General features: G+C 43.2%; 1 protein-coding gene across 2 annotated transcripts; it reads left to right on the top strand.

The window, feature by feature from the left end:
* The first annotated feature begins 8,322 nt into the window (after window positions 1–8,322).
* On the top strand, window positions 8,323–22,007 carry LOC116318497. 2 transcript variants are annotated; one of them, XM_031737509.2, is made up of 5 exons: window positions 8,323–8,498; window positions 16,680–16,966; window positions 20,586–20,852; window positions 20,934–21,086; window positions 21,169–22,007. In XM_031737509.2, the coding sequence occupies exons 2-5, from the start codon at window positions 16,693–16,695 to the stop codon at window positions 21,351–21,353; spliced, it is 879 nt and encodes a 292-aa protein (XP_031593369.1). In that variant the 5' UTR covers window positions 8,323–8,498; window positions 16,680–16,692; the 3' UTR covers window positions 21,354–22,007. The 2 variants fall into 2 exon arrangements, with proteins under 2 accessions (XP_031593369.1, XP_031593368.1); XM_031737508.2 differs by lacking the exon at window positions 8,323–8,498 and adding an exon at window positions 16,410–16,487.
* The last annotated feature ends 996 nt before the right edge of the window (window positions 22,008–23,003 follow it).

Genomic DNA, 23,003 nt, shown 5'->3' with positions numbered 1-23,003 from the left:
TATACACTTTCCTAATTAACTTGGGGACTCAATTCACTATTTTGTAGTCTTAGTTTATAGGATGTGTAACTTACAGTTGTGTAAAACATTCTTCAGTGTGGCCTACCTTGACATTGACAAGTCACTATGAGTACTGTAGGCACCCAGCAAACATGCCCACTTGGGGCTTCATGTGGGGCCACTGTCAGCAAGCCCACCCACTGGGTACGAGTACTGAAGTCAAATGTAAGTTGCACATTGCAGGGCCCAGATGTGTCCCAGTGCCACCAACTGGCGGGTGATTTGATGGGTCTTTACACCAGACGCCCCAAGCTTAAACCAGGGTCTTTAACTTGTTAGGCAAATGTATACATGGCACTTTGAAACAATTAGCTAAAAGAATTATTCTGTTGTAGTAACTCGAATATCATCTGATAAATTTGCCCTCTTTAGTTCTTTTGACGTATTACAAGATCCAGTAAGACTTCCATTTTACTCTGGGATCGAATCAGTCGCCTGGTCTCAGCTTCATACTTCTGACAGTCCATTAAAACATGTTCATATACAATATTATGTATAATAAGGTGTTTCCTTATTGTACATATTGTGCCAGGAAGAATGCCATTAGACTGTGGGGGTGTGTCAGCAGGCCAAACCCACATTTCTCCCACACGGACTCCAAGCGGGCGCACCTACTCATACAGGGGCCCTTTGGGGCCCCTGTATGAGTAGGTGCGCCCCTTTGGGGCCCCTGTATGTGTTTTCTATGGGGAAGCCCATAGAAAACCCTGCCCGATCACTTACCCATTCTTCTCATTTTTAAATTGCTGCCATTTCTTTCTGTAAACATTCAGCTCGTCACTTTCCCAGGAAATCTTTCCAAGTAATGACTTGAGAGCACTTAGAAGAGCTAATTGAATTAGCTTCATCGTGCAATCAGCAGTGAAGTGGAGAAAAACAGAAATTTGTTAAAATAATGATGCAACGGATTATTACTTGAAGACTGACCCTCTTTAGGGAGAACTGCTTCCAGAAGGGTAATGAAATCACTGGAACTGCAGATGAAGTTATCAGACATTAATTATGGATCCCGCCGTCTTCATAGACGTAGAAGGTGGTTCAGCAGCCCAAGATGGGCTTGTTTCATCCTGGAAAATGTTCAAGGACCTCTTAGAAGTCTTTTATAGGCTGCAAGTGGCCCCCGAGCGGGACTTTGAGTACCACTGATCTACAGTACCATGTGTCAGCGAGACCATCTGAGCACGTAATTAACTCGAGGAGTTGGCCCTGCTCACTTGCCCATGATGGCAAGACTACAAAACTTTTCTTCAGTGCATGTTTGCATAGCGATAAGGAAGATTTTATTGAAGGTGTGACGCAGCCTTGCCCACAGAGGATGCAGGTAGTCTCTGCTCACATCAGAATCAAACATAACAAATGCAGAGCAGGGGATTACTGGCGCTGAAGGCAATATTGCATACGCTCCCCCACCCACCCTGCATCCGAACTCATCCAGGAACACGTAAGTGAAATGGGGGTCACTGCACTTCTCTCTACTCACACAAAGTTCCCTTCTGTAAGCGTGCATAAGTGGGCGTGTGTGTGTGGGATGGAGAGTGAATGAAAATGCGAGGCGGGAAAATCTCTTTGCTGTCTATTTATATTTTCTTTTCAAAATCTCGGAGCAGCTTTCTCTTCCACTTTCATGGTTGGTACAGCCTGGAAACACGGCGCCTGTTGCATTTGTGCTCATTCAGCTGCTCTATACTATTTTTTATGGACAACAACAACAGCTAACCATCATAGCAAACAACCACTAACTGCAGTGTGCACACTGTCCCCCTGTAGCGCTTGATGGAAGGCACGGGGCCCAGGCTGCTTTTCTGAGAAACACCGCAACAGGCAGACGGTGATATTTGTTACCTGAATGACGGTTTGGGGGAGGGGGGGTGATATAGTGGCCAAGAAATATGAGCGCTCAGGTTTCTGCCCCATTGGCTGAGAGGAACATTTCCCCGCAGTCTCACGATTAGTTTGCTGGCCTCTTCCACCCGTTAGGTGTGATTCTCCCCCTGCAGCTGTTTGTCACCACCGCGTAAAGTATCGCCCTCCAGTCACTAGCTGCTGCACCGAAATGCATCACACGCCAAGTTTGTCAGTTGGGGAAAATATGAGCACACTCGCTGCCCGTGCACACATGACTCCTGAGCATTGCGACACCTTAAGCCAGCCTCGCCTGCCCACGCCAGACAAAGGCAGCTTCTTCCACAACGAGTCGTCAAATTTGCATAGAAATTGAATCTAGATCGGTAGATGCGGCCCTCACAAATACTCCTCCTCCCTCATCCCCCCTGCTTTCTGTGTCAAACACAAATAAACTCATATACAGAGTCTGCTCCTTTAAGGTCCAATCACTTCAGAACAATGAGCCCTCCTCGAGGAAGTCAGAGGCGAGGGCATGATGAGAAATAGATCTAGGGCGACTCGTCATGTTTACCAAAAAAAAGGTGAGTGGCAACAAGAGAGGATTGGCAATGCAGAAGTCTTCTGTATGGCATTTTAATATTCCTTTTAATATATCTGTCATTAACATGCCTTTGGAGCTCCAGCAGTCTCCAGTTGTTTTATATTCATTTATTGATTATATAACGGAGTGTTTACAGTTTACGAGCCCTTAACAACACACATTCTTTCTGCTTTGTGGAGACCGAACAGAGGAGCAGGGAGCAAGAGGAGCACATCAGCAAGTCAATATTGTTTGGCATCGCTGTTCAAAACGGCTACTAATGACTTAGAAATTCATATTGACTGCTTTCAACCAAGTTTAAGGTTTGTTTTAGCCACGCTGTAAAAAACAGTTGTTTAATGCGCGTGCGTGCGGTCTCCTATGGAACATTAGATTCAGGGCTGTGTGCTCCGCCTGGCCATACTCACTCTCACACAGTCGTGAAGTTAGCGGATGGTACCACTGTGGTGGATCTCGTATCGGATAATGATGAGAGAGGACGTACCAACACTTGACAAAGTGGTGCTTAGACAACAACCTCGTCCTGAACACCTGCAATCCACAATGACCTCCTTGGTCATGCTGGAGGTACAGAAAGACAGAACATGCTCCTCTCTTCATACACAGGAGGCAATAGAGCGTGTGGAAACATCAACTTCCTGGGTCTCCACATAACATCTGGCCTGACCTGGTCCCCAAAAAACACTTCGCACCTGGCGAAGAAAGTCCAACAAAGGCTCTTCTTCCTCAGAAAGACAAAACGGATCAGACTCTCTTCTCGGCTTCTTGTAAACTTCCACAGAGCAACAATAAAAAGTATCTCCTGTCTCAGTATACACAGGATGGATTTAGAAGGCCAGAAATATCGCTGCAGACCAAACCCACCTTGGCAATGAACTGCTTATACTGCTTCCTTCTGGAAAGCAGTACAGGAACATACAAACACACACCACCATACTGAGAGACAGCTTCTTCCCCAGATCTGTGAAATCAGGTGAAATTCTACCTGTGACTTTCTGCACATATTTATGTGCACACCTGCACATAGGGACAGCGTGCATTCAATTGTTTTATAGTTTGTTATTATAGCCTGGAAGTCCGACGGTCAAAATGGGACATGTACCCTAGGGTGATCGAGAATGACCAAGATCCTGTGGAAATACCAGATACACACGGAGAAAGAGTTAATGCCTAAAATAATTTAATATAAAAAAAGAAGTGGAATTTATACAGTACATCTCTTTTTTTAATATATGATAACAAATGCTGCTGTACTAAATGAAATCTGTCTTTGGGCTGTGAAACCACTTTAAGAAGCATACATTGTAAAGCAGATAGCTTGGATAGCTTCTCCTACTTTATCAGTAGGAGAAGCTGCAAAACCTGTAAAAATACACTTGCAAGCACAAAATTTATGCTCTGCTTCACATTTGCACAGATTCGAGCCTTTGGCGGCCCAATTCTGGCCCCTGGGCTTTATGTTTGACACTGCTGCTCTACTGCATTTTGCTGTCATTTATGGTCACGCTAGTTCTTTTGTCTTTTCTCCCCACTGCTGCCTCCATCTTTGTGTAAGTAGGCGTGGAGCACAGTAGGGATAACAGAAGAGAGCATTGTGTGACAACTTAGCCTGTAATTCATCTAAAAAAAGGTGGACAAGCGCTGACCAAACCCAAAACATCTGTGTAGCAGAAGACCCCATTACCCCTGTGGCGGAGACCGAGCCGGACAGCAAGCAAACAAACACAAAACTGTGTGCTCCAGTGGAGCTTGACCAGCGTTACCGGAGTGCACTCAACTTAGATAACAACTCAAGTGTTTTCAACTGAGCATACAGTAGATGAGGCGGCATTAGTTGCGATGTTTCTTTATGTGTGTGTGTGTGTGTGTGTGTGTGTGTGTTCTCAGGTCCCAGCGCACCAAGTTGATTAGAAAACACACAGTTGGTGCGCCAATTAATCCACCTGGCACTGCTCTCTGAACTACTCTGCCCCACCTGACTTCCTGCAGCTGAGCTAAAACCACACCTGCTACCTAATCTGGAAGTCTGATGGCAGGGAAGCTAGTCCTGGGCCCTGTATTACGAAATGTATTCAGATACGCAGCGTATCCTTCTGTTATCTGGCTTCACTTATCCTGATTGCCAGTGTTAGGGTAAGTGGTCACACAAAGCTGGTCATTAGCACACTAAGCCAACCCGGGGTTTCCCCTGCACGTTTGCAATGGGCGATTGGGATGGTGCTGGCAGCATCGGACCGATCACAGTTATGGATAAGTGTACTGTCAGCAGAGCAGATGATTTCACAAAAGAAGATAAATGGGGGAAAAAATGAAGAGGTTAACCACATTATAGACTGAAAGTAACACAGCTGCTGCAGACGAAGCAGTGGTGTAAGCGTGTCTGAGAAGAAAAGGCAGTGTACTGCATGAACGTGTGAGCACTATAAGTGCTTTGGTCAGTAAGATTATATATTAATAAAGTCTGAGCTATTTGAAGCCAGGAAGGAAAGACAGCAAAACAAAAACAAACGAAAAATGCTGACTGTAAGTTAATGGACTTATAGAATAGAATAGAATAGAATAGAATTCAACTTTATTGTCACTGCACATGCACAGGCACAGGGCAACGAAATGCAGTTTGCATCCATCCAGAAGTGCTTTAGTGATATAGATATATTACAATATATATTAGCAATAATATAGATATGCAAGTATATTACAGAAATGGGTCTATTGTGGTATGTTATAATGTACACGGTATGAAGTATGTTGTGAATATTCTATAACTATAGGTATGTACAGGCTGTAGTGAGTACAAGCTATGTACAGGCTATGAACAGGATATAAATATGAAAAACTATACAGAATATGAAATAAATAACTTTACAGAAATATGAGATATACAGTTATACAGAAATGGGAACTATGCAAGTTGTAAACAGTTGTAAGGTTAAAAATTATTGTATGTACAGAATGATTATTTACACAGAGCTATACAGTAGTGCAGTTAAGATAAGTGAGGGTGTGGATAATTTCTACAGAGGCTGTCAGATGTCAGGAGGCAGAGTTCAGGAGTCTGACAGCTGTGGGGAAGAAGCTGTTCCGGTACCTGGTGGTCTTAGTCCGGAGGCTCCTGTAGCGCCTCCCAGAGGGCAGGAGGGTGAAGAGTCCATGTGATGGGTGACTGGGGTCTCTGATGATTTTCCCAGCCCTTTTCAGACACCGCTTCCTGTAGATGTCTTTTATGGTAGGAAGTGGTTATGTGATTATGAATATCACAACTCTATGATTAAGACGCGGGAGAATCTGATTGTATTTCTATTCTTTCAGCCACAGCCCTGGTGGTGTTTCAGGGTCTGAGAGTAGGTAATGAAGGCTGAGTCTATGTGCAAATTTGGCTACAAAGTACAAACGGGTACTCTATTTTACAAATGTGTATTAATACTTAACCAGCAATAAAATTGTTGTAAAGTTATATTGAAGTATCTATATTTCTCAGTGATGCTAATCAGGGGAAAACAAAGGTTTTAAATGATACACTCATGCAAAAACATAAAGGAATTGAGAAAACACATCAGATCTCAATAGGGAAAAAAGTCATGCTGGAGAGCTATACTCTCTTCTCACAGGGCACCAGTGGCAGACCTGCCATATATGTTATTCTATGGCAAATGCCAATCGGGCTCCACGGTGCCAGCCAGTGAGCAGTGGGCCCACTAGAGGACATCGGGCCCTCTGGCCACCCTCATGAAGTTTATTTCTGGTTGCTTGGTCAGAGACATTCAGGCCAGTGTCCTGCTGGAGATAATTTTGTAGCTCTCCTGTGGCTCTCCTCATCCTTTTGCCCAAAAGAAGCTGATACCGGTCCTACTGATGGAGTAAGGACTTTCTATGGCCTTGTCCCGTGGCAGGGCGCTGTCCTACGGCTTTCCCATTGTGTCAATCCACAGTTTGGGTCAATGAAAGGAAAAACATACACAACTAAGGGCTACATCGGTCAGTAAGCTAACCAGCTCAGTATGCAGCCTTTCATTTCCCTCACATCAATATCCCTGTCCTTGTGTTGTATTCCAGTACTTTCAGATAGGCTGGTAGAAATTGAAAATCGTTATAATATAATGCACCATATGGTTACCACTTTTGACATAAGTCCATGGAGGACTGAGTAGATGCTCAGTGGGGGGTTTTTTGTCAACTTTTGAAAAATGTCCTTCATCTACTACATTCGTCACGCAGAACTGACAAGATTCTCCCGGCTAATGCAGGGAAAAAAGCACAACACAAAGTGTTTCATACTCCTGTAAACCTGTCTGAGGCCACCCTGAACATTTACTACTTCTTCCCGTGTAGTGAAAAGGGTGTTTTGGAGGGAAGCTGACAAATGTCAGAAGTTGATAGCTAAACGGTGGGCCGAGCGGCGGGGGGTCTGGAGAAACAAAGCAAAAGAAAATGGCAATCTGTTGTGGAGACACTCAGCTATAGTGACAGCTACCACAGCGCGCATCATAAGCTAATGCCAGGCTGCCTTGATGCAGGTGTCTGAACCTGAAGAGCACCTTTCAGTCACATCGGCGTGTGAGAGCTTGGTCCGTTAAGAGTTGACGGCGGGGTAGCAGATGGAAAGTTTTCCTCTCGCCTCGTGAATGTCATGTGTGTGATTAGGAATGTCAGCGCGGCTATTTTAGGCTGACATCTTCAGAAAAGAACTCATCAGCCTTTTGCGCCGTGATGTACGAGCGAGGAGCAGAAATTGTCCCGGTGTCAGGGAAACCTGACAAATGTCTCACAGAGAGGAAAATCAGCCAGCTCGAGAAACTTTATGGAACATTATCTGCCAAGGACAGTTTGTTTTTGCAGTAAGGTGATGATGTACAGCTTTTGCACATCTAGCTTAGGCGTGTGTTCCTCTGGTCGTCAGGCTAAGCTGAATCTGATCCTGGTTAGATGTGATAATGGGCTGTAAACCTTTTCTTTCTTTCTTTTCTCTTTTTTGCAACACTGCACAAATGCCCAAACAACAACTTTTAGGCGCATCAGACAGTCATAAATAATGACTCCACGTTGTTTTCCTGCATGTAGCGCATGTGAAACACGACGCAGCGATGAAACATGTCACATCTTCTCCTTTGTGAATTGTTTCCCACAAGTACCCCTCGAAGGCCTAATTGAAAGTGGCACATGGTTTGATTTGTATTCATGAACGAGCCGTGCAGCTGTTGCCGCTCGCTTGTCAAGCTGTTGCCGTTGCTGTTCTTGCAAACTTCACATCGGCTGTTTGGACGGACAACAGGAAGTGCCTTCCGTTTCCTCGGCAAATGCTTTACATTGCGGTTTAATCGCTACACTTTGTCCACATCAATCAGGAAGTGTCGAGAGTATTCTCTACAACCGGTTGAGTTAATTGTCCATGGATGTATGTAATTTAACTGTTCTAAATATGTGAAGGTATGACTTAGCCTGAGCGATTAAATTTCACTAAGGAGGGGCTGACACGCAGCATGGCGACTCCAGTTGCTCCGAGTGGCTGAACACGCTGTAATAGGCTCCTAAATAAAAGAACAGTAATAAAAGAAAGGAAACCTTTTATTTGCCACTGAAAGAACAACCTGTGCTATACAGTATCCGCTCCACAGCACAGGCTTTTGAATAAACCATTAAAAAAAATCACAGGTTTGTGACAGCTGAGCTTGGCAGTTATAGGACCGTGTGTGTCTCCGATTCAGCTCTGTTTCCCTCTATCATTTTAATTAGTGGCAGACTGTGATTTTGCTCTTATGTGACTTGGACTCTGAATACAATCCCGTAGAGCTGCCACTTAAGTGTTTCCTGGAGTGCAAAATCCACATTATGCGTTTGACAAAAGACAAGGAATGCTGTCTTCGTGGAGACTAAATGCCCTGTCTCATTATTTATGCACTTGCCTTTTTGAAATCCAGAGAACTTTTACTGCAGGAGACGAGGGGGACATGCCGGAGAGGGCAGGCGCTCGCCTGCCATAATGGCCTATATAAAGGTAAGTTAACAGCGGGAGATGTTTTACAGCCAGTTGAAGTGAAGAATATAAGGAGCAAATCTCATAGACCCCGTGGCTTTGTGCGGACCCTTAAAATTTTACAGCGTATGAGTAGAAGTGCCACGGATGTAACCCGTAGTACGAAGCAGGGTTGATGTGAATTCTCTCCAAAAAATGGATGGCTTCCAGCGCTTTGAGCAAATTCATCCCGTGCTCCTCTGCAAACGAGCCACCATGTTAACACTATTGACATTAGCGATGTAGGCATACTGGGCCGTGGAGAGGACAACTGAGTGTGTGCCGTCGTCCCCGCGGCAGTATTCAGCGTTTGTATCCGTGACCCAGAACTACCTACTGACAAAAGTGCCACCTCATTTCAATGCTAATGTGCCGTTATGGGTATTTTCAAAGCGTTGCTGCTGTTTATTATGATTCAGCTTACCTCAGAGGCGCTGGTTAATCCTGTAGATCCCTGCAGAGCTGCTCTGTACCAAGGGGTCATGGAGATAGTGTTTAAATAGACTCTGTTTAACGTATTTTTCCAAGGGGACGACCACAGGTCTGTAAACAGCTGACAGATATGCAGTTTCTTCCGTTTTTCCTGCACATTTAGCGTGCACAAAAGAGGCAAAGATCACAGAACTGACTGTTTCTTTATTTCTGCTGTAGCACAAAGCATCTCTGTGAGCTCTGCACCTCGTTTTCAGTCATAACCTGGAGGCTCGCACTGAGCTGTCGCCGACATTGGCTCTTCGTGGGTTTGAATCAGCAAAATCAAATGTGGACACTGTGTAATAGAGGAGAAAACAATCTCAAGTGCCCTCCAGCTGTTCACTTTAATAGACATTAAGCTACTGGAAAATGTATGTAGCTGTTTACATACCAACAACTGTCTTGAAAGTCAGAAAGAGATGCAATGTTGAAATGGTAACAACTGATTCTCAGCAGTGACTTTTACAGTGTCAGCCACCAGGAGGAGAGTTATAGACCCTGTGAGGTCTAAGCACGCTAGTCAAGTACCCCAACCCAACTCTATGTTCCATTTAATTCAGTTTTATTTTGTTTACATGGCAACAATTAACAACAACAATCGACTTAAGGTGCTTTATGAACGACAATATTGGAGAAAAAAACCTCAACATTTAGGATATATTTCCAATATGCAAGGACTTGGTGAATGTGGGAAAAATGGAGAAAGTCCCACTACATAGAGAGAGAAGGTAAAATTCAGTTATATGCAGTAGTGGCAAGAGTAGGAGGAAGTGTTCAGTGCATCATGAGAAGTTCCCCACACACCAAGAGAGGGTTCAGGGTCACCTGATCCACCTCTAACTTTAAACTTTATCAAAAAGGAAAGTTTTGTATCTAATCCTAAAGGTAGAGATGGTGTCTTTCTCCTGAATCCAAACTGGGAGAGGTTTCCACAGAAAACGGGCCTGAAAGCCAAACCCTCTGCCTCCCATTCTACTTTTAAAAACTCGAGGAACCACACAAGCCTGCGGTGAGAGAGCTAAGTGGTCTGTTGGGATGATATGAAATCTTCGAGCTGTGATCCAGTCTGATTATTTAAGACTTTGTATGTGAGGAGGAGGGTTTTAAATTCAGCTTTAGTTTTAACAGGATTAACTGTAGAATTCAACACAGTTGTACCATCCAAACTCAGACACCTGGGCATCAGCACTCTGCAACTGGACTCTGGACTTTCCACCCAACACACTCCAGCCTGTTAGAGTAGACGGCCACATCGTCTCTACCCTGATGCTAACCACGGTATCCCACAAGACGGCATACTCAATCCACTCATCTAGTCACTGCTCATCTATCACTGCATTCCTGTGCGTGTATAAAACACCACTGTGAAGTTTGCAAATGACATCGCAGTGGTGGGGTTGATCAGTGGGAACAACAAGGAGGCTTACAGGAAGGAGGTGGAACATCTGGCTCACTGGTGTGGAGTTAACAATCTTACCTTTAACACCAAGAAGAACAAGGAGCTTATTTTGGACTTCAGATGATACAGGGACACATCACACGCTCCATTTAACATCTTAGGGAGTGAGGTGGCAGCGTGTCTCTTTGAGCTTCTGGGAGTCCACATCAGCGATGACCTCACTTGGCACACCAATACAATTAGCCTGATAAAGAAAACCCTCAAATGTCTCCTGAACTTCTACAGATGCACCTCTGAGAGCATCCTGATCAGCTGCATTGTACTGTGGTTTAACAGCAGCTCTACAGTGAGTAGAGAAAACTGCCCAAAACATCATTGGGACTCAGCTCCCCTCCTTTGCCAACATAGTCTGGAATCACAGTCTGAAGACTGCTCACAACATCATAAAGACTCCTCACATCCACACCACAAACTGTTCACTCTGCTTCGCTCTGGAAGGAGTACAGGATCCTCTGCTCCCAAACCAGCAGACTGAAGAACACTTTCTTCCACACTGCTGTCAGCCTGCTAAACTCTGGTCACTGATAGCAACGCACACATATGCACGCCACACAGTTTCATGCACGTCACATACACGCATTGCACACTTAAACATTGTACAGGTCAAAACTGTACATATTGTAATTACTCTATAGGCTACTTATGTGCATGTATGATGTGTGCATATTCAATTCAATTCAATTCAATTCAATTTTATTTATATAGCGCCAAATCACAACAAAAGTCGCCTCAAGGCGCTTTATATTGTACAGTAGATAGCACAATAATAAATACAAAGAAAAACCCAACAATCATATGACCCCCTATGAGCAAGCACTTTGGCGACAGTGGGAAGGAAAAACTCCCTTTTAACAGGAAGAAACCTCCGGCAGAACCAGGCTCAGGCATATGTTGTATATACATATGTATATATTGTTTGCACTTTGAACTGGTTTCCAAACTTCCTTTCATTGTTTGAATAATGTACTTTTACAATAACAGCAAATAAAATACAGTAGAATCGAATCTAATCCACTCATTAAGTCATTAAAGACGTGTGTTGTACAGTCATGAGTTCAAAGAAATTATTAAAAGCCTCAAATTACTGAGTGGATGTAAACGTCTGACCACAATTATCTGCACAGCAGTGAAAATGAAGGCTGTGTTTTTCTTCATATAGTTAGGAAATCATCAACAATGGCTTTGACCTGGTGCCATATAAATAAAGTTGAACTGAATTGAATTTACACAAGCTTTCTCTTTGTCGTTTTCTGTCATTTTACGATTTTATTTCTTACAATTTATGCAGACTGACACATTTCTTTTCTATTAATTAAAGCAGCGATTCATGATCCTACAGAATAACTAAGAACTACTGTTAAAATTATATGTTCTTTTATATTAAGACGTCTCAGCTAAAAGTGTCCTTAAACATCTTTGTGTGGACAGAAAAGTGAGTTTTAAGATTAAATTGGGCTGTGTGTGTCCTTGACTTAAAGCATTTGTTGTTGGGCACTGTGGTCTGTGGTCTGACCTTTTGGGGGAAACTTTTGCATTAAAACAGAAAGTTAACAAGGTGCCGTCTTAATTCCTTATTTCCCCCCCATCATTTGAAACAAGTTAACTTTTAACAAATGTGAAGCCAAAGATGCGGTATTTTTACTTTTTTAACCTGCACCTCTATTTCATTAGATGCATGAATCTGCATTAGCCTGCCTAGCAGCAGTCACTGTTAATTTGTGATCAGTGCATTCGTTTATTTTACCTATTCATTTATGAGCCGGGCACACAGCTGCATCTTCAGCTTGTATGTGTCTCTATATTAATGGTCTGTATTCACAGAGGAAAAAACTCTAGCTAGCTAGCCTCCTCCAGCCTCAGCGATTTGCAGTTTACTCATGAAAGGCAAAGTCAACAACAACAGAAATGCATCATTAAATATGAATGACGTGTCAGTAGGTACAGGCTTGGGTGCTGTTTATATTCACAAATGTGTTTCATACTTCAGAAATCTGGAAAATAAAATCAAAAATAAGTGAGTGGATGGAGGAGCACCCAAAAGGTCATCCAGAGGACATCACTGGCAGGAAAGTTCAGGGGAACAGCAGACCTCTAAAAGAAAGTGTTTCCATCCAGCTGTTTGCTAAATCAAACCGTTTCGGTGTTTCAATGAAAAACTGGGCCCATTAAGCACGGTTTCTAAATCCCACTCATTTAATCTCTTTAATGGTTTCAACTGAAAGTGCATGAAGGATCTACTTTTGATGGTCTCTGCATTGGGAGCGGTTATGTAACAAGTAAAGCAGGATTCAGATAAAGAGTGCGTGAGCCACTTGGGAACTAGTGTAAACAGCCGCATTAGTCCCGATACTGGAGTTCGACTGAATGTGCCTGGCTTGGTCTTGGGCACTTGGTCACCCGTTTGGATTCACGACTGCACAAAATTACAGTCTGCTGGGAGCACAGCATTATCATATTACACCTGCTGCATATCCACACTGTTTAATGCTTTCACAGGAAAAAGCTATTGATTCTGTAGAGTCGCCGCAGCTTCCGAATTATCTGCAAAAATGACTAGCACATCCCACATTTTACCCCCACAGTATTCATATTATTCATAGCCCACTTCAGGAAAATATTGATCTGCATATCTGTTGGCAAGCTTGATAACGAAGAGCTAAAGCTTAGACAGCTTAGAAGGAAACTCCCTTTCAGCTTCTATTACATCTGCAAGTGGAAAAAAAAAATGGTGACGCCGAGGTTGCTTCTGTCTTTCATCCCATCCCATCTACCTCATCTCCTGACTGGCTTATCGGCAGCCGGATCACGTTGGTCAAGCCCGTCAGTTTTAATCACACTTTGCTTGTAGTGTTTCCAGCAGCCAGTTGCTGTAACTGAGAGAAAACCTGGCGAAAGTAAAGGGTGAGGCGAATACCAACAAGGATTTCGGTGTTCATGATTACACATGCTGACGGGTGATCCTGGATCAGTACAGATAAAGTTACTGTAGGAGAGATCAAAGCAAGGTGGGCAAGGGGAATAAAAGTGAGGCTTTCTTAATCACATACAAATCTTAAAGTCTGTGTTTTTTTCTTTCTTTTTTTCCAGCGCAGGTCATTTTGGGTTACAAACTCTGATTCTCTTTTCCAGCCACCAGATGGCATTGAGCAGAGAGCTGGCTTACTTTATTTCCATGTGCTTCTCGTGTGTTTCTGAGGCAAAGCCAGTGTTGGCTGTTTGTAGAATTTAAGTCAGAAATAATTGGGAGAACAGTGACGTCCCGTGGGACTTCCTGTTTGGATGATTCTGAGCTGAGTATCCTGAACTGTTCTGTTGTGCTTTTCATTTGTGCTGCGTGCAATCAGGTTGGCTCAAAATTTAGCTCAACAAGAAAAAATATTTAGCACATTAAAAAAGAAAAAGACAATCTTCATTACAGTAGCCTTGTTACACTATTTCCTTCAATGCCTCAGATTGTCTGCTCTCTGTACATTTCACCCTGATGCCCTCCTCCTCCTGTGATAACCGTGCACGGCAAAAAGAAGGACGCGGCCGTCGGCGACATGCTGCACGCCTCGGGCTCTTTCACAAAGCATCAAACATTGTGACACCACGTACATATCTGCTGTTACCACACATGCTGCTCTCCTGCCTGCTGCAGTTACATGTAGCCACACTGACATCTTTTGGCTTGATGGAAAACTGTCCGGGCTTTGTGGTCATGCAGTCAGGTCCATAACTTGTTAGACAAAGGCTTCAGTTTTGTAGTTTTGCCTCTGTACGCCATCGCAGTGGATTTCAAATCAAACAATCAAGATGTGACCGAAGTGCAGGCTTTCAGCTTTAATTCAAGGGGTTTAACAAAAGTTTTGTGCTGAGTGTTTAGGAATTACAGCCATTTTTATACACAAACCCCCATTTTCTAAGGCTCAGAAATAATTGGACAATTGACTGACAAGTAGTTTCGTGGCCAGGTGAGGCCTGCTCTCCTGTTATTTCATGCTCTACACTGTAAAGTACAAAAAGACGTCGGTGCAAGTGAGAGAGACCATATTAGGCAGTGAAACCAAAGATCAACCAAAGAAAAACCAGAGAGAAAGCAACAACTTTATGAGTGGCTAGATCAATAATCTTGTGCATTATTAAAAGAATGATGTCCAGCTACAAACAAAGGCCTGAAAGAGCACAGAAGACAAATAAAGTGGATTATGACAAAATTATTATTCGGTGGTTAAACAGAGCAACTTCACAGCATCAAACCAAGTCAAATACACTTTCAGAAAGGTAGGAGACTCATTAAAATCTATAAGCAATGCCTTCATGGATGTAAACAGAGAGTTTACTCCAAGCTACAAACATCTGGTTACACTCAAGTACAATAAAACCAGATTAGACTTTACCAATAAATAAATGAATAAATAGATCTAAACGAGCATGCGCAGTTCTTGAAAAACAATTATTTGGGCACACACCACAATGATTTAATACAAGAATTATGTGAAGAGAAAAGTATGGCTGCTATACATGCCAATGTCACTGGTGTTTGATGAATTCTGACGTGTGCAGGGATATAATCTCTGCTCAGATGTCCATGAGTTCTAGTCTTTAGGCCATCGACTTACCAGGCATTTTCCTCCAAATGTTAAAAACCATCCTTTAAAATATTTAAAAATTATGAAACACTATCCAGTTACTTTTGTGTCTGAAAATGGCTGTTATTCTTAAACAGAATGTAATACTCTCAATAAACCCCTTGAATTAAAGCTGAAATTCTGCATGTCAATCACAATTGAATAAATCTTTATTGTTTGATTGAAATCCAAAAAAGAGACAAACTACACCTAACTGTGGACCTAACTGCATGCCCAGACTGTTGTGAGCAAAGTCATTTATCACTAAAATATATACTGTGATATATATAATAACTTCCACACGTAGCAGATATGCTGTTTTTTATGTATCAACGTAAGAAAAATGTAAATCCTAAGTCACACACACAGATCTGTGTATGATGTAGTATAATGTGTAATCACAGTGAAGCAAGATATACTTCTGTTCTTCTGCATCTTTTACAATTTATTTGTGAAGAACGATTTGATTGTGACATCATTTTTACTGATGTCAGTCTGGACTGCTTATAGAGATTACACAGAGTGACTTATGATATCACAAACACCTTAAGCTGCTTGTTAAAGGTGGCTACATGGCTTAAAGCTCGACCCAGAGATCCAAAGATCAGGAGCCGTGACTTTGAAAGCAAAATGTGGCTTCGAAGACCAAAAACAACCAACAAACTTTTCTGGATTCAGGAAACAGACACCCTATTTTAAGATTTGGCTTAAAGCATTGTTTTGATAAATCATACAGTTAGGGGAGGATAAAGTATATAGTCTTCCCTTGGTTACACTGCAATAGATATAGACTGATAGAGGATTCCCATGATGCACTGAGTGTTTCTGCTTCTTCTTTTTTCACTCCCTATGTGTTTATACAACTCTCTGCATTTAACTACTAGTTAAATGCAGTGAGTCTAGCTCTCTTCCACTGTGCGTCTTTGTCCTGTCTTCATCCGCTCATCCCCAACCAGTCCCGACTATTGGTCGCTCCTCCCTGTGCCCGGTTCTGCTGGAGGTTTCTTCCTGTTAAAAGGGAGTTTTTCCTTCCCACTGTTGCCAAAGAACCTGCTCGTAGGGGTTCATATGATTGTCGAAGTTTTCTCTTAAAAAGTCCTGTCTTCTCAAACTGAAAACATGTTTAAATGCCCCTTTTGCAGATCTTCAAATGCATTAAAATGCAGCAGTACTACTTTATAAAGACGGTTTGTAGACTGATATGCAAACTGAATTATTTTCGGTGTAAATGCCTTCAGCCTGCAGAGCTGCACTTGTAGTGGTCGTGGGTCAGAGCTGAAAGTGGCCAGCAGGGGCGCCAGTCGCCTCATTCCTCCTCTACCCTGCTGGTAAAGAAAGCGGTGAAGAGCTGAACACGCGCAGTTCGGGCATGCGCACACTGCTGTTATGGCTACAGCTGTCGGTTTGTGTCTGACAGCGTGAGAAATGGTGAGGACACGTATAATAAACGTAAATAAATCCGTTGTTATGACTGGCAAACATCCGAGTGGACTATGAGGAGTAACTTCGGTGCACATATGTGTTGGATCTCGTTAAGCTCTCCCCTCTGTATTCATGGACTACATGGTTAATGGCTGCAGGTGCTTTACTTTCACTTTGTGCGTTTACTAATGATTCCAGGTGAGGCTCTCAGATGGAGGCGGCTGTGTGTGAGGAGGTCCGGGGAGGTCGTGAGGATGATGAGGAGGCAGGGGCCGATGAAGCCATGCTGTGGTCCGTCCAGGAGGCTCTGGAGATGCAGACCCTGCAGATCGGAGCGTCCGCCTGCGGGGCCACGGCTGTGGTGGACGTGCTGAAGGCGCTCGGAGTAGACGTGACCCCGGAGGAAGCTGACCGCTGCGTCCAAACGCGTCTGCGGAGGAACGAGTCACCGTTGCCGGACTACCTGCTGTCCCGCAGTGAAGCTGGTGAGAACACTAAACATAGCTAAAGGGAGGGAGAGGGGTGTGCTTGTTTTACGCAAAAAGTGCACATAAATGCCGTGTGCACCTTTTATCCTCTGTTGTTGCTGATCATTTAGCTATGTTTAAGTATTAAGTCTAAATCAGGGGGGTCATACATAAGGCCTGGGGGCCAGAATCGACTGGCAGAGACTCCAATCTGACCCATTGGATGGCTTTGGAAAATATGAAATGTATTTTAAGCTTTTCTTTGTGATAAAGACCGACCCCACGGCCATTCAGATTACACCAAAATAATTTAGTAATAGATGCAGTGAAATAACAGGAAAACAACAGTTTTTCCACTATTGACTATAGAAGTCTTTTATTTTATTTTTTTGCAATGCGTTCACAAAAAAGACATTTTCCATGAACCAACAGAAACTACAGGAGAGTCCGAGCAATGAGCTATCAGAATTTTATCTGTAATTTTACACATTCATTTTTTCAAAGTTTAAACCCAAATCATTGTGCTGACAGGTTTCTTTCATTTCCTACATTACTGTTTCTTTGTCACGTGGAAAAACAGAGACTACCGTTGAAATTGCATTTCTTTTTCTTATATCCAACTTTCCACTATTTTTTTTTCAGACAGATAAGAATGGATAAGTCCATTCTTATCTGTCTGTGCATAATATATATTTTTATTGCCAGGTAACTTTTATTCTCATGAATTTTTGCCTACTGCAACAATTATAGGGTGTAGGTCCTGTTTCATTGTGGATTCCCTAAGGGGAGGGAGAGGGAAAGTAGACGCATATGTTCTATAAGCACATCATAACTGCTTTATTATCTATACATGTAAAAAGCTTACATTTGAAGGTCTGCAAATGCTCTTTTTCCATGAGGATTTGGACAGATTTTAGATGCTTCAACCTTCCATAAAAATGAAAGCAAGCTCAGCAGACTGTCGTTAACTGGATTAAGCATATACAAGATGACAAAACAGAAAGCCAAATGACAAGTAAATGAATTATTTCAGCACAAGCAGGTGACAGTGGCTTTAGATCGATTCTCTTGGAGTTCCTGTTTAACCTTCAAGGGCTGGGGCTCTCCAAGTGAAAGCTGCAGGCCAGTGACAGCCCTCTGGAACACTTTATGCGTCTTGTAAGTGTAAAAGTGTGTGGAGAAAAAAAGGCATTTGCGTGCACTTAATCCAGCCATAGATATTGCTATGCTCTAACACTGCAAAAAAAAGTTAGAAGGTGAGCGTCTTTTCCAGCCAGCGTAACAGACTAAACCTTCCCCGTGACAAGTTAACATGGCTTCCAGACCCCTAAATAATGATTAAAATTACTATGTTACAAGTTCAGCAAAACTAAGTTCAGCATTTAGTGCTAAAGAGGATATAAATAATATATACAAAATAAATTAAAACTATGCTGAAATAGTTGTGGGGAAGTAACATTGTCCTTGATTTTATTGTGCTGCATCGTCTGGGTGTGATGAGTCAGACAAAATGTTTTTGCGATTTCCTGAGACAGCGGGTGTTGTAGAGTTCCTCTAGAGATGGCTTTTTGCCACTGTGCAGCAGGTGGTGCAGATGACGGTGAGGTGCAGAGACAACAACTTGTCTTCTTTTGATCAATAGGAAGGTCTACTGACGTGCAGCTGGACCACACACGTAGACAGTACGTCAGTAGACTTTCCTATTGATCAAAAGAAGACAAGTTGTTGTCTCTGCACCTCACAGTCATCTGCACCACCTCGTCCCTGCAGGCCGATTCATCTCGCACAGACATGAACCCCATCACCGTGGTGTCGTCTGTGAATTTACTGATGGTGTTGCTGTGGTGGATGGGGTGCAATCGTGGAATAGAGCAGGGGTCACGGCATACAACCCTGTAGGGAGCCCATACTGAGGCTGAGGGTGGTGGAGATGTGGGGTGCACTCTAACTGTCTGAGTGCCATCTGACAGGAAGTCTTTAGCGTTAACTGAATGTGTCTGATGTGTGTGCACTTAAAGTGGTCAGAATCCCTCTTTCCATACTGGAATATGTTTTTGTGTAAACCCTAATGAGTCTTGATTCATCCTTAATAAGAACGTAGCAACGAGTAGTTGATGCAAAACACGAGGGTCTATTTTCTTACTTTGCTTTATTAAGTTCTTTCAAGATAAGAGGAAATTTTTTTTTCTTTGCTGAGCCTTATTAAACAAATCTCAGTCCTGACTGCTGACAAGTTGATGTAATAACAATGCACGTGGTCCTCTGAGTTCTTGCAGAAGTGACATAGACAATGAAGAAATTTGAACGAAAGCTGTCAGGTGGACAGCTTGGAGAGATGGAATTAAACTGTGATTTGTCTTGATTGCAGATCGGCTGAGCTCAGTGTTGGCCTACGTCACATGTCTCACATCCCATTGAAAAATCTCTTGTAGTGCCCCTCAGTATAGTGGTGAAAACATTTGCCAAAAGGAGAAACAAACCCAGCCTGAAGAGGTCACATGCTACTGAATTCTGAGTTCCAGTCGGGGAAGGTTGTATCAGGATGGGCATCTGATGTCAAATCTGTGGATCCATCCGCTGTGGCGACCCCTTGCCAAATAAGTGAGCAGCTTAAAGGCACCTATTTAAGCTGCCCTGCAAGCCTCTTTACAACCCAGCTCTTCCTTTCATGTTGTTTTTTTAACTATACCATTTCATATCTGTTTTTAGTGATGCCTGCTCTCTTCTGCATGGCATTGGTGCTGGCGGTAGGGGGTCAGCTCTATATCCATCTCACATTCAAATGAAAGCAGTGATGAGGTACCAACACAGAGCTGTTACTGATATTGTTAAATAAAAATTACCGCAGGTGTTAAAAAAAATGTCTTTTGGCTATACCTGTGCATACAGTACTGCCTTCTTTCCTTTTTCTGCTCCACGGGCTGCATAAAATGATCCCAAGGGCTGCTTTTGGCCATTTGCTTCAAGAACCCAGGGGACCGAGAAGGTTACACAGCTCAAACAGAATCGATCTAGACTATAAACCTCTGCCTGAACGGGCGAGCGTGGCTTCTGGTGTTAAAGCACTTTGAGTGGCTGTTAAGACTAGAAAAGCCACATAAATGCAGTCTCTTTAGCATTTACAATTCCCTAAAAATGTGTGTTTTCGTGCAATTTAAAAGCCTCCCCCTAAATTGGCAGGTATTACACTGTAAGCCGTTGGCTCAATCTCAAAATTTCTCACTCTCTCGGCAAGCTGTTCCATGACATTTCAGGTAATGAAATGTTAATACATAAAGTGCGGTATAGGTGCATATCTTAATTTAGCTCCACAGACAGTAATATCTGGGGTGTCACAGATGCTAACAGGGACTATAACTGCCCTGCTCTGTAATGTCTTGAACCCATAAGTGCTGCTTCCCACAAGTGTGACAGCTGGCTGCACTGCCAACCAGGCGAATTCAAAAGTACCCTCTTGAATTAGACAAAGAGTTTGATGTCTCTCGCAGGAGAGGCTGTAATTGACTTTCTCAGCTCTGCTACACAGTTTTTACACTGAGATTTCAGCTTCTGAGCGGACGTGACACAGACTTTTTGTTTAACTGTTATGAGTCAGATGTGATAAATGTCGGCGTCCCGTTTCATCCCGCTCTTTCAGGTGCGACTCACATCCAGCTCATCCAGGGAGCGCAGGAGGCCAGCGGAGGCAAGGTGACGGGCCGATTCTTCCACCTCCACCCTCGCAGGCGAGTCAGACTAGTCCCCTGGCTCGCCCGTTGGATCCGAAAAGGCGCAGTTCCCGTGGCGACCATGAACATGCAGCTGGCTGTACCCGAGGGCGAGGAGGTGCCCGACGCCTGGCACCACCAGCTCATATTTGGGGTCGCATCCAACGCTGTCTTTATGACCAATCCTTTAGATGTAGGTGAGTAAGGGAAAGGAAATAGCTGCTTATAGGGAAGAGGAATCATCTCCTCATGCTGGTGTTGGTTATTGTGCATTGTAGTAAGCGAGGGAGAGGTGCACCAGCGACTCTGCAGTGAATCCGTGTTGCTGATTCGTCGAGAAGACGTGCTGCAGCGACTGACGCCCGACTGCTCTCTGTCGGGCCTCTCGGAGAGCCAGTCTGACCCACGGTGGAAGGCTCTGGATGTCGAGGGTAAAGCATCTGCTTGTGAAGACTTTCCTTTACATTTTGTGCCCGATGTGATATTTGACACTGTTTTTCCTGTTTTCCTCAGGTCAGGTGAGGCAGATGGCCACGGAGGAGGAAGAAGAAGAAGAAGAAGAAGAAGAAATCAATCGACCCAAGATGACTCACATCAGGATCCCTGCAGCGTACAGCTCAGGTGTCACATTCTTTGCCATAAGAGAGTCAGAATTGGGACAAGAACTCCTCGATGCTCCTGAACTCCCTCTGCTGTGACCGCACTGCCACATGTGGATGGACTTAAAGCTTGAAGATCTATTCATACTATCAATAACACCTTGTATTGATCCAAATGTTTAAGATCAGCAGATTTAAATCAAAGCTCAAACTGAACTCTGACTTTCTGTTCATTTTTCTGTGGAAATATTGATTAGAAATCACATTTTAAGAGATAAACGTGTTTGTATCATTGTTTTAAAGACAACATTATTAAAAGCCCCCGCCCCCCACCCTGCTCTCAGCCCTTATTTGCTAACTTTACACATCTCCATGTTAACTTCAGGATTGACTTTCAAAATTTATTGATCGCTTGCGAAAAGCAATAAATGGCACCTCTCCAGAGTATATTTCAGAGCTGTTATGTGCTTTTGTGAAGAAGCTTCTATCAGCAGGTTAATCTGCCGTGATTGCTTCCAAAGCCACATTAAAAGTGATGGAGTCGCTGCAGTCAGGGTGCTACAAATCGCTACAGTCGAGAAGGAAAAAACTGTCACACTTGCATGAAAAGTGGATTCTTTTGTGTAACTTATTATGTTGTGTTTGTTATCCCAGCTTGATATGGCTGTGGTCTTTCCTAAAGTTTTTCAGTGTTTCCTGAATCAGTTTTTAGAAACTATGATCAAAATTAAAGAATTTGTTGCATAAACTAAACATGAGGATGAATGTCATGGTAATTTGGGGCTTTTAAGTATTTATTTAAACTGTTCTTTTTCCAGAGTGGAATGATTGTACAGTATACATCTTTAGTAACTTGCACAAGTTTGAATTTCTTTTGGATTTTCTCTAATCCACACGGGCTAACAACATGCATATACCTCCGCTAATATTTGGTTAAATGTCCCTAAGCAAGTTGCACCTCAGCCAGATGCTTTTGGTAGCCATCAACAATCTTCTGGCATAATTTTGGGTAAATTTATGACCACTCTTTTTGGCAGAATTGGTATTGAATTGAGTTCAGTTAAAGTGGCTTGCTTGTTGGCAAAGCACAGGTTTTAATCCTTGTCCACAAATTTTCAGCAGGGTTAAGGACAAGGCTTTGGGAAGACTTTCAGAAGCTTAATGGTAGTCTGCGTTACCTATTCAAAATGCACATTTCATGTATTTGACATCATTTACCTGTTGGAATGCCCACATTTCAGCCTTCTAGCAGTTCTAGAAGGAATTGAGCATAATTAATAGATGTACAGAATTCAATTTCAGGTATTTGGCGATTAGACTCCAATGGCCCAGCACAGCAGAACAGAACCCCATCTGTGAAAGGGATTAGAGCAGGACATCCCTGGAGTCTAGACGCTGATGGTAGAGATAGATGGAGGCTTGAATGATGCGTGAGAGGTGGTGATGGGGAGGAGGTGGGTTGCAAAAAGGCGTCTGCAAAGAAGAATGACAGATGTGCAGTGAGATTTAAAGTACGCGGAGTGAAGGTTGATTGGCCTAAAGAAGGTCGGCAGAAAGATGATTGGACTCGAGCGGTGATCTCACGAAAGTGGAAGTGATGTAAAGCTTAAGCTTTAGTCACCAAAAACACCTGGGAAGCAGACAGACGTGTGAAGTTAAAGAATTTGGAAGTAGCCCTTCATTATTCCATCTACTTTGTGCAATGTACAACTGGCAGCAAAACAGCCCCACAGCAAGATGCTTCCATCG

The sequence above is a fragment of the Oreochromis aureus genome, linkage group 23 (genome assembly GCF_013358895.1).
Source record: "Oreochromis aureus strain Israel breed Guangdong linkage group 23, ZZ_aureus, whole genome shotgun sequence".
Lineage (NCBI taxonomy): Eukaryota > Metazoa > Chordata > Actinopteri > Cichliformes > Cichlidae > Oreochromis > Oreochromis aureus.
This window is presented reverse-complemented; position numbering and strand designations above follow the sequence as displayed.